Source organism: Aphelocoma coerulescens, chromosome 7 (genome assembly GCF_041296385.1).
Source record: "Aphelocoma coerulescens isolate FSJ_1873_10779 chromosome 7, UR_Acoe_1.0, whole genome shotgun sequence".
NCBI lineage: Eukaryota > Metazoa > Chordata > Aves > Passeriformes > Corvidae > Aphelocoma > Aphelocoma coerulescens.
In genome coordinates this window covers 11030854-11043349 of record NC_091021.1, presented here as the reverse complement: position 1 = coordinate 11043349, position 12496 = coordinate 11030854, and the positions used below count along the sequence as shown (strand labels likewise).

The following is a 12496-nucleotide window of genomic DNA, read 5'->3' as shown; positions in this document are numbered from 1 at the left end:
TATTTCGTGTCCTAAGAGAAAACTTCATCTTAAGTAAACATTATGCTTTTCATTCTTCTATGCAAATAGGTTAAAACTGACAGAATCCATCAAGAATATCTATTGTCTCAGAAAATTATCCCAACAACAAAAACAAAACTAAAGCATCACTGTGATACTAATGTACAATGGTAAAGTTGCCTAAATGCTACAGGGGTGTGAAAAGCTTACTAGGTGATGCCCAAACAGGCAGCAATCTTCACTTAAGAAGAGAAGGATGCAAGGAATCACCACCAAGCTGACAAGAGCAGGACCAAGGCAGCCCTCTATCATCCTCCCCTTGCTCTCAACCAGAGCTGCCATAAATGTTTGTGGCAAAAAAAAGCCCTCTGGCCTCCTAGCAGCCACCTTGGGCCCTTTCACAGGTTCCCCAGTCCGCCCCAAAATTTGACATCATTCCGTTGCCAGTCCTCTTAACACCAACACACCTCTAGCAGGGTACATGCCCAAAGGACCAAAAAACAAGAGCAATTCAGCTCAGGCAACAAACTGTTATTTTTCTGTCCTGTGTGACTTTCCCTGCAGAGGAGCTCAGCGCTGGGTCTGCAAATGGGATCCCCATGGCTGTGCTCAAAGTTCTTCCTCAAGTCCTGGTCCTTCACCTCACCCCTGCCCTGCTTGTGCACTCTTGGCCGACTCCTGACTTCAGTGCCCAACCTCCTAGCCAGGCTCCCTGCTTTTATTTCAGCCTTGCCTGCTCCCTGTGACAGTCTCTGCTCTCAGCAGCACTCTGATTACATATAATCCAATTTTCTGAATTTCACTTGAGCTTCTAGACATGCTCTCACCCTGCTCCATCCTGTGGCTTTCCTGGTGTACTCAAGAACTAGCATCTGATTCCTGATCAAGGAGTTTTACCTCCGATTGCTATTTACTTCCTGCCTCTTGCTTGCAAGCATGGTGTAGCTGACATTCTCATGCAGTCTCCAAAGCACCATCTACTCCTCAAAATGCACGGACTGAAGTAGGATCCAATATAACAGAATTTCTCAAATTCATGGAATCTTCTTCATCAATACTCCTAGCAGAAGTTTGTCTGGCTGCTTTTTCTTCTGGTTTTGGTTTGGGTTTTAAGCAGACACACTTTCTAAGAGATGCATCAACACAAAACAGAAAGGTCCACCAGTATACACAAAGGCGAGATGGATATTGACACATTTCCATGAGCAGCACACATCTCATACCACAAATGCACCCTGCATTTTACTTAAGGAACTCCTTTTTTTGTTGTATTTTCCCTCCAAGCTATCTTAAAGAGTGAAATAGCATAAAAATTTTTCATAGCCTACAATCAAAACAAATTACCAGTCCATCAAACCCATCTAATTAATTAAAAACATGGCGTGCCCACCTATAATACAATACAGGTAATAGGTCCAAATTACACTGGGAGAATCACCATTCAACATTAGCTTCACAGACTTTGACTCCGTAAAATAATAAATGTTGAGCACTGCACTTTACCTGATTCTAGACTTATTTGAAAGGTATGCAATTAAGTAGCCAGCTTCATACTGAATAGATATCAAACTGAGATTCTTATTTCCCATTCAGAAGTTATATCCAAGTTACCAAAACAAGCATCCAGTGAACAATGATGATTTTAGAGTCCTAATTACCCACCACTCTGCTTCTTTAAGCCATTTACACCCACATAAATCAATATATGACAACTTTGAAGTATTCAAACACATTTCCACTTTGAACAAATCTCTGAACAAGGAACTGGGCAGCAAAAACATGCTCCTTTAACCCTTCAAGAAGGACCAAAGCAGCATAACATAGATCAACCAGAAGGTCAACCAGGATCCTGCAGGATGGAGAGCCTCTGGGGAAAATTCACTATGTCTCTAATGAGTGTTTTCTGTAGCTGTTTCAGCTGGCATTATCTAAGAGACATTGTGTCAGTACTCCCCTGAGCAGGCACTCTCCTCCTTCAGGATGAGGATCAAATCTTCACAGTAGACCTTTACAGCTAGAATATATTTTTTTAAATCCCCTCAGCATGGTAATAAAGTAGTAATACTTTGGTGCCAGTTACCTTTTAGACTGTGATACACCTTTAAATAGGCATGCCACAATAACATTACCTGATGCATGCTGCCTCAAATAATAATCCCAAGGCTAATTTTGTTGATGTAAGTGGCTCTGGAACAGGAGTAATATTTTACCTGTTTGATTCCAGTTAGTTAGGGCCTGTATACAGTCTTAATGATCAGAGACTTTCAACTTAATAAATACACATTAAACAATGAACCATGACTAAATGAAGATATTACAATAATCTCAGCAGTTTAAACACATTTCAGGAAGGGGCTTAATAATCACTTAAAACTGCAAACTTCTGACATAAGACTCTTCCAGAAAACAAGATTCTACATAAGTAGGCTTCAAACCCCAAAATATTTATGACACAGACAGATTTAAGAACAAGGTTTTGATTGTAAATACATTTCCAAACCTATACATACAAAGATCTCTATGAGCCTTCAGAACTTGTTAGCATTTAGTAAAGGCATTTAGCCATTTGTAGCACCTATTTTTTTAATCAAGTCTGAGACATTTCTAAACTGTCATGCATGTCAAAACCTCCAAGTCACATAAGCTAAAAAAAAAGAAACCTAGAATACATGTGTAATTAAAAGTAATATTAATCATCCTTCCTCATTTCTTAGAGAAATCACCCAATATTAGCAGAAATTACACCTACCAATCAAATATGTTGATTAAGTTTATAAGAAGGATCAGCTAAATGTTTCACCACGGCAGATGTATTATTGGTTCTACAGTAACTGCCTGCATTTTCACATCTACTGTAGGGAAGAACAGAAAAAAAAATATACCATTACCTCAATTAAAACATTTTTGTTACAGATTGCATTGATCTCAGTGGAACTACAAAATGAATAAAATATTAGCAGGAGAAACAGGATTTGCATCTCTGCACAGATATGAAAACTCAGTTTTATTAACAGCTTTTAAACATACTTGGAAAACAGTAGAAAGCTTTCCTCCTCCACCATTGCTCTGTCCACCAGCACCATTACTTCATCAGAATATTATTTTTTGTTATTATTTATGTACTTCTGCACAAAAGTCTTCATGTACATAATTCAAACACGAATCAACCACTATCACCAACTTCATCTCTTATTCCCAACCTTAACAGCTCCTAGCTCTTACCTAGGAAACCTATCAAACAACTTCCTGGAAAGACCTGCTAGAACTTGTGTTTGCAGAACCACTGGATTTGCTGTTATCCTACAGAAAGGTCACCTTTCAGTAATTTCAGTGCAAGACATGCAAATCACCTTGACTATTATGAACTGGTATGAAAAGACACTCCAAACACGATGCTTTATCCATCTGTACCCTCATGTTTAAAGGACAAGAAATACTGACTACTAACTCTAGAGTAGTCAGCAGACAAGTTTGCTATAAACTTCAAAGGAAGCAGTTTGGCCTGGATGTAGGTTGTTTGGGTTCGTTTAAAATTTTTCAAGTAATAAAGTTTAGGTAAGTCAGTGTAAAGGCACCCATTGGTTTTTAAGAGACTTTTAGCCAGGCCCCATGTTCTCCTTGAAAAGAAGACAACTTCAGTAACTTGAGGGCAGAGATGCCTGGAAATTAGAATTGCTGTATTTTGAGGCAAATGTAACCATCAGAAAGTCTAAACTAAACATGAAAAATTCCAGGAAACTGAATGGAAAGAAAACTCCAACTATTATTGACAGATTAACTTGGGCACAAGGTACATGATAAGTGCCCAGCAGCAAGAGTGACTCCAGGCCTTCACAGAAAAAAAAAAAAAACTGTAAGAAACTTTTCTGGCAAAACCTAGATCTCTGAAAATCATACACAGCCAGATGAGCCTTTAGGACAGCTTCACAAGACCCATGTGCCCAAATCCTGCACCTGAATCATTTTACATATAGTGGTTTCCATTGCTATGGATAATTATTATTGACTGCTTGACATAAAAAATTCCACAAGACCTAAATCTTTCTCACTACAGTGTTACCAACTTAGGCACAGCCATACTGGATCTACCAATGTTGCTTTACGATCAAAGAGGAAAGAGATGGAGGTTAAACCCCAAAATGCCTACTGCCCCCATGAGAATGTAGCTTACAGATAAATGCAACAGTTCAAAGTCTATCCTCACTGATACTAAGTACTGATATAATTCATTTGACAAAAGCAGGTCTACAACCAGTATTTTTTTCTGGCCAAACCTGTCTTTAACAGATGCTTTAACTGAAAAAATAGTCGCGTATGGAATACAGGTGCAGTGTTATGAAAATATAAACAGCTATGCCACAGCAATCAAAGAAAAAAATCTCCAAACTGCCTCTCTTCTGTAAAGCTGGCAAACATTTATTCTAAATAACTAAGTTAACAAAGAAGTTTCTTTTAAACTCGAAGAAAGTTTTACACTAGCAGTAATGGAAACCAGTTTCCTGGGTCTCTTAACAGTTCGTTTAAGTTTTTTTTAACAGATACTGGGTTAGATAAAGGTCAGCCTAGGCTGGTATCCCAGCTACAAGTACATGCTGGGGAGACACAAGAAGCAAGGAAGTACAAAGTGGTCAGTTCTTTGCTGTGGCTTCCTAGAGTTCAAGCACTTGTAGTTTAAGAACTTTCTAAGCCAGATGCTTTGGGTGCATTGTGAAGCTCTCTTTATCAATTTGTCATTTCAAACCTGCTCAAACCCATTTATATGTCTGACTGCACAGATTTCTGGGGCTGTAAAGCACATGATTTACTCCCATGCTGCATCAGGAAATACTACCATTTATTTTCAACCTGCTGCTAAAGAATTATCACTGTTTTTTTTCCCTGACTTCACATCCTGGGAAAGAGAGTGGATATTAGTTCCCTGTTTCTCTCTCCACAATGTTTGGGAATTTATATACTTAAAAATAACACCCACCAGTTACCTTTTTCCAGATCCATCTGGTAAATTTCTCATTTTGTGGCAGTCTTTGCATGGCTAGACACGTCACTCTTGCCCTTCTAAAGACCTTTTAAGGCTCTACCGCATTATTTAATGCAATCTCAACTTAAATATTCTCTTTTTTTTCTCTGGTACATATATGTCAAAGAATGCAATCGTGATAAAATCACCACTGGACTATCAAATAGTTGATCAGCTTTAATGAATCTTACACAGTCATAGATTATTAAGCAACAAGTGCCTAAATGCAAGCTTATACAATGAAAAGCTATGTAAAAGCTACTGGAGAATCATTACAGTTCTGAAGAACTCTGTCTTCTGAAAACAAACTCTTAAACAGTTACGTTGCATAGACAGATGTGGCACATATTTAAAACACTTAAATTCCATCACCACACTTCAGAACACAAACAAAGAAACTAAGCCTCATTGCTTGTATTGCAGGTCTGGTTTTTTAAAGCTAAGAATGCCACAAGCATAAATACAAGTCTTGAAATAAGACAGCTGGCTATCTTGATACACTTCTACTGATTAATTCAATTGCAAAACCCTAAAACTTGCAATTCTTTGGCTAATAGTATATTATGAGCAAGGACAACTCAACTGGCTTTTAAAGGAAAAAAAAAAAATCTCTGCATGAAGCAGGCAAGTAGCCTTTGGAAGAGCTTCAGTGAAAGGTCTCATAGCTCTACTGTGACTGAAGTTAAAGTCTCTCGAGTCAAAGAGCCTGCAGCTGCTACTTCAAGTTCACTTCATGGGCACAGTCTGCTGTGTTATCTGCTACAGTATCTTAAAACAAAGATCCAGGAAGAAAACAAACACATGATCCCAAAAGTTTGTCTTGCATGCAAACAAAGCAGAGAGAGAGAGGCCTGATAAGAATTGACAGAGAAATATTTTGGCAGAAAGTATTTCAGTAGCATTATATAACAAATTACACAGCCTTCCTACTCATTTATTAAAGTGCTCATACACGGCAATGTCAGAAGGAACATGCCAGAAGGAAAACAGTATCAGCCAACTCTGTTTAGAACCCCCCACACAGGAAGGCTTGCAAAGCATCACATGTAAAGAAAGCAGAAATCCAGTTCTCCAAGCACTGTCTTCCACTCTCCTAGCAGCCTAAAAGTGGTTGCAATTATTTTATTTGCAAAAAACTGGCCCTGAATTATTCACAAGCCAAAAAAAACAACAACAAAAAAGGAAATGCTTGGCAAATAATTAGTCAATGCACAGTCCACCTCGAGGCTTCCTAGAAAACAGGTCAAGTTCTATGATTTCTTGCCATTTCTCTAGTTTTGTCTCCAAGCACTCTTGTCCACTGATTTCAGGTTCCTCATGGCAAACTCCCTTTCTTGTTCCAGTTCTGTAGTAAGATCATTTACCTCTTCCTTGCATTAGAAAAAAAAACCCAAACCAAAACACAAAGCCTAAAAAAACCAACTAATGCACAAGTATTAGGGAAATGACCTAACGCACAAGAACAGCTACAACTATTTCTCATGAATCTTATTTTGAATTTACCTCAATCTACAAAGCTGTGAACATCAGCAAAGCAAAATGGGAATAAAAATATTCTGGCTACACTTTGTTCTTTTTATATAAACGAGTTCTCTTGGTTCTGAAGCCAAATATAGAGCACATGAATGCACTGAAGATTATTTAGAAGGGTTCATATTTTACTTACAATATATGCCAAGTGGAATTTGCTGCAGGGAAGGTTTTTAAAGCAAGTCCCTGTTCAGTCTTTGTACTTCACAGTTACACTGGGGGTGCCAGAACACTCCAAGGTAAGCAAGTCTGGCCTCCACTAGAATTGAACTCTCAGATGCTAATCTTGAGACTTGCAGAGTTCCAAAAGCCAGTTGGGGAAAAAAAATGCTGTTAAAAGTGTACTTTGACCATCTAAATCTACAGAATTTTAACTTTTTGCTTAATTGACCAAGACCACTCATGTGTAAAGTACACCTTCAAATAGTTGGGAGACAAATGACAAAACAGAGCAAGAGTGTTCAACTCTCACAGAGTAAGAGCTTATCCTTACTGTGCAATTTCCTTTGCTTCCTTAAGTTGCATTTTTCAGCGGATAAGATCAGCTTAGAGAAAGCAACAGAATACTATTTTGACTATAGATTTATATGAACATATGGTAAAATAAATATAATAAATCATTACAAAGTGCATTTCCCTGTAATATACACAATGCTTGAGCAGAAATCCTGCATGTTGAAATCCTGAAAAAGAAAAAATGTAAAATAAGTTGGGGGGGTTTATCTTAAGTCCAACTAAAATTTGCATTTAACACCTGATGAGTATGTCCTAGGACATTAGAAATTCCAAAAAATGCAGAAAAATAAATTATTTAATTCCTACCCCAAGTTAATAGCATTTCCTAGTATAATGCCCAAGGAAAACTGTGATTTAAAACACTTATATACCACTGAGACAACCTTGTGGGAAAAGAAATGCAATGCTCTGTATAGGGTCTCAACACTGTACATTAGAGATGCACAGCCTGTGAATTCTCAAGTTCAGACACCTGCTATCAGACACGGCCATGTTATCTAATTTAATCCATCTATTTAACAAATAAATTTAAGATTAACAATGGCATTTTTCATTCCACTTCTATCATAAGACCATTCCAAACCCTTACAGGGCCTGGAATAACCTTCTAGTTTCCAGACTAGATCTATGTATAGGAATCCTTTGCTTTTGTCCAAGAAATCAAATTTCCCCTCATACAGTACTCAATCCAGTGACCTTATCAGCCCATCCTAGCTATCCTTCTATGCACCTGCTCCAGTTTGAATGCACCATTCCTAAGCACAGGAAACTGAGTTTACCCAGTATTTCATATGAGGCCTTACCAGTTCCTTGTATAAGAATATCAGTACTTTCTTACCTCTGTCAGGAATCTTTCTCCTAATAAACACCATCCTAGGATATAGCTCAAGAAACTTCCTCCAGTTAGAAGAGTGATCATTATCACTCTCAGTAGACATGCTAAATGATCAATATCAAGTTATCAAGCTGCAGTGAAAATGCTACTCAGTTATTAACAATAATACACCATATATGACATTAAAACATATCTACCACGTGGAACTGGTATAGTCTGTAAAAATGATACATTTTTAACTGAAATCCAAGACTGTGTATTTTCAATTTTTGAAATCTTCACACAAATCTAAGAGAAAATATCATATCCATACCAGTACAGTTACAGAACTTTGGTCCTGATTTAGTAAAGCATTTATACATTTATGCAACTTCAGACTGGAAGCTTTCCCATCACACTCAGTGAATGTCTTTAGAAAACTAAAACCACCCTTCAACGCTTTGCTGGACTTAATGGGTTAATATTTCAAGGTGAAACTTACAAAGGATCTTCGAGGCTCTTTTGCATTTAACGAGTTCGGTATCCTCTGAACGTTAAAGCTTTAAAATGTTAAAAGCAAGTGTTTCGCTATCTATTCTTTCTCTGAATAGACATACGAAGCTGCAAGAGCTAAGCATGAGTCCTGCGCTTCTGGCATTGAAGTAGAGCTCTACCCAGTGCCTTCACACATTTACAGATGAGAAGTCTCATTTTCTGCTGTTCTCCCGATGCCTTCCCAGTGCAAATCACTACAAGAAGATCACGTGTGACCATATGCTAAATTAAGTTTGCCCAGGAGATTTCATTCATCGGTTCCCCAAAAACTGGCGATTAAGCCTACATTCTTGCAAGGAGATGCCATTTAATTCAAAACCACATAGTTTATTCAAAAAAAATTAAACCGGGAAAAAAAAAAACTAACATAGACATAAAGCCATTTTCCTTACCAGATCATAACAAAGGCGAAGGCTTTAAGATCACGCCCGACCAGTTAATTTCACATTATAGGTGCTAAACAGCCGGTGCTGCTCCGCAACAACCTGTACTACAGTCCGTCTCCAAACACACCTTCTGTTAATTTTTGACACTGCATATTTTGCTGCTCAAGAACGAAGAAAGCCAGCGCTGTAGAAGCTATTTATTCCGCCCTCCAGGTGCTTCATAAATATTAAATAAGAACAGATACGAGCTACTACACAAAAACTTTACAACTCGGCGGGAAGCTGCCCCATGGGTCACACACGAGCGCGGGAGGGACCCCGACCCCTCTCAGTGGCAACGGGAGGGGCACCCCAGCACAGACCCCGGAGAGCCGCTCGGTCGGTCCGGGCACGCACCTTGCCCGGGGGCTCCGGGGCGGCCCCGCCGTCTTTGCTCACCGCAGGCAGGGCAGCAGCGCTGCGCGGCGCCGCGGCCGCTTCACCTGCGCGGAGGGTGCGCGCAGCCCATCCCCGGAGGGCTCCCACCACCCTTCTGCCCACCCCGGCCCCCCACCGCGGGCAGGGACGCACCGGAGGGCGGCTTCAGCCCGGGTAACCCGGCGGTGGGACCCGCGGAAACTTCCTGGCGGGGCGGCACACCCTTACCTTGATGATGCTGCTCCTCCGCGGGGTGGCCTTGGCCGCCTCCAGCAAGCAGGCGTCGGGGTCGGGTGCTGCCGCCGGCCCCAGGCTGCCACCGGGGAAGCGCTCCGCGGTACCCACGGCCGAAACACCGCTGCGGCGCTCCCGCCTCCTGCCCCCGGCCGCCGCCGGAGCGTCCAGCGATGCCGGCTCGGGCTCCTCTTCAGCATGGTAAGCGGCATCGGGAGGAGCACGGCCCGCCGCCGGCTGGTCTCTGCCGCCGGCAGCCTCTGCCATCGCCCCGCCGAGCGGTGTCAACTTCTCCGGGGCGCTGAGAGGGCGGGGGAGTCACACAGACAGAGAAACGGACGGCGTCCCGCGGCGCTCCTCTCACGGCACGGTAGCGCCAACTTTCCCCGGAGGAGCCATGCCCGCCCCCAGGGGGAAGGGGCCCGCGCGGGACTCCGCGGTGCCGGAGGAGCGGGGCGGGGGACGCGGAGAGCACGCAGGAAGTGCAGCCACAGCCCCGCGCTGTTGTGACAGAAGCCGGGCTTGTGTTGACGGGCGGCGCTGACGGACGGCGCTCCCGGCCAATCAGCGCCGCGGCCGCCCCCCGGCGGCGCGGAGCCGGCCAATGGCCTTGGGGAGGGGCGTGCCCGCGGGACTCCAGGACGGGCGGTCGGGGCGGTGCGCGGGGCGCAGCTGGGGCGGTGTAGGAGGTCTTGTAGCACCTGGTGGCCCCGCCACGACCTTGAAGAACAGGGCCGGTGGAGGGCTGTGCCGCCTGTCGAGAGTGTTGTGTGTTGAGGCAGCCGCGGGAATGCTTCCCTGCGCGTGTTTTAGGCAGGTTTGGGCTGCCTCTGTGCCAGGGTAAAAGCAGCGTGTGGAAGAGGTGACTTAGGTTAAGCACCCTGCAGCCCGCGTAGCCCTCAAGTGGAGGTATTGTGATAGGAACAGGGGCGCTGCCAGCGCCGGTCGTGCGGGCTGCGGGTGTAAGGGGAACCTTAAGGCTGCTGACAGCTTGCCAGCAGAGTGGGTGGGTGCGAGGCATAAGGGAGAGCTCGCAAAATACGGCGAAGACTCACGTTGGGATTCCTCTGCCTCTTAAAAACGAGCCAAAAACGAAGCAGGTTGCGTGGGGCTGCGGCTCCGCCGCCCGTTCGCCGCTACTCGCTCCCCTGTCGGCCGCCGGGCCCGGGGCGGACCCGCTCCCGCTCTGCCCCTCACAGCCCCGGGCGCGGAGGGCGCTGGCAGGGCTGACACCGCCCCCTGGCGGCGCGGCCGGGCCCCGCGCCCGCTCCCGCGGCGGCCGCGGTCCCCCCGCTCGGTGCCGGTGCGGGGCTCCGGCGGAGGCGGGGAAGAGGAACCTTCCGGGAAGGGCGGGAGCCGCCGCCAGCCTTTGGAAGAGTTCGTGCGAGCGTGGTGCTGTCCCTTGCAATTCTTCAGGGGGTATTTAGTTATAATGAGATTATCCACGCGGAGACCTCAGGAAAGGTGGGGTGAAGGGGAGTGCAGCGAGGGTGAAAGTACAGGAAAGAGGTGAGGAAGAGATTATAGTGAGATGGAAAATAGGACGGGTAGGGCTGGGCAAGCTGGTAGTCACTAGGGATGCAAGGCTATTCAAAATTACAGTTACCAGCTTTAAAGGCAGTAAGACTCTGGGGGAATGTTAATTTCTCCCTGGTTTCTGAAGTAATTCCCTAATGAATGTGTTTGGTACCTGTTGGCAGTCACTGATTAAGGAAGAAAATAAGAGAGAACCTCCTTACCTTAACCAGTCATTAGCTACTAGCAAATGCCTGGATACAGGGCACGATTGCCACTTAAAAGATATGAAATTTATATATTTATATACATATACAAGTTTTGAATTCCATGTTAACAAAGGTCCAGAACTTCTGCCAAAGTTATTGAGGCATTCATCATATTCAGCACAAAGAAATGCTAATTAAGGGACAGATCTAAATACCACTGAACTTTTTTCATTAGCTTCCTTCTAAATTTTATGTAAAAAAAAGTCAAGATACATGCACACTACCGTTATTTTGCTTTGTTTCAGTGAAAAATGTCACAAAATAAGTAACGCTAAAAGAAGATAGAAAATATTCACCTTGAACAAGCATCTATATTAAGCAATACCAGAGAGAAGAGACTGGTGAAGGAATGGAGGACTTAACCCCAGCCTGGATTGTACAAGAGAAAGAACATCTTACCAAGTCACTGCAACAAAAAGGGGGGAAAAAACCCCAAACCAACTAATAAAAGCTTATTACATATCACATACTGTCACACAGACTGACCTAAGAAGACTAATTTAAAGACAATAGAGAAGGAAATTACCATGCAGTATTTTAATAGAGGGAATTACTGCTTTGTGTAGAAATATGTTGCAGATCTTTCCTGTATTTTGTGAAATCATATGAAGTTTAATCATTGATTTAATTATTTGGGAACAGCACAGTGCTGTCATAGCTGAAATCTGCCTCTACCAGAAACTCTGCAGCATGTTGCACAGACAGATGCACATAGGATATTAAAGAACTTTATCCTTTCTAGGTTGTGTTTTACACATTTAATATTAGGGGGAGATTTATTGTCAAATGTATTGTTTCTGATATTAAAGGTTTAAAACCATTTAATTCTCACCTTACATTATAACCTTTGACACCTGAAGTCTTTAACTGGAAAAGGTCTACAGGGAATCTACAGATTTTAAGTTTCATAAACATCAAACCTACAGGGAACACTGAACAAATTGTAATTTTGATCTGTTTGTCCACAAGATGTAGAGGTTTTAGCATTATGTATGATACAGCTAAGTGAGGGTTTAGTTAAATTCTTTTCTAGAAGAAAAGGAAGGCTATTTTCTGACTGTGCATCTCTAGATGCTTCTGAGGCATCTGCATCTATGTGCTTCTGTTCATGGAGAGCCATGAATTATGAAGGAAAAGAGCAATTGGTTTTGATACTTCCTGATGTCTAATAAAAAAGAGAGTTGACAAAAGGAAGCTTTACAGTAAAACTGCTTGCATAGAAAGTTTTAAAAAATTAAGATTG

General features: G+C 42.7%; 1 protein-coding gene and 1 long non-coding RNA gene across 3 annotated transcripts in view; one reads left to right on the top strand and one right to left on the bottom strand.

The window, feature by feature from the left end:
* PLCL1 (phospholipase C like 1 (inactive)) overlaps positions 1-9955 on the bottom strand; it is a 187651-nt gene extending 177696 nt beyond the window's left edge. Inside the window, exon 1 of one of the 2 annotated variants that reach the window (XM_069022095.1) lies at positions 9464-9955. In XM_069022095.1, the coding sequence (XP_068878196.1) occupies positions 9464-9736 (273 nt within the window). In that variant the 5' untranslated portion in view covers positions 9737-9955. Of the gene's footprint in view, positions 1-6381; positions 6438-9463 lie in introns of those variants that run through there. The other variant, XM_069022096.1, reaches the window with a different exon arrangement.
* Positions 9956-10186: 231 nt separating this feature from the next.
* On the top strand, positions 10187-12275 carry LOC138113596 (uncharacterized). The gene is made up of 2 exons (XR_011152274.1): positions 10187-10378; positions 11499-12275. It is a non-coding gene; the product is annotated as an uncharacterized lncRNA (long non-coding RNA).
* The last annotated feature ends 221 nt before the right edge of the window (positions 12276-12496 follow it).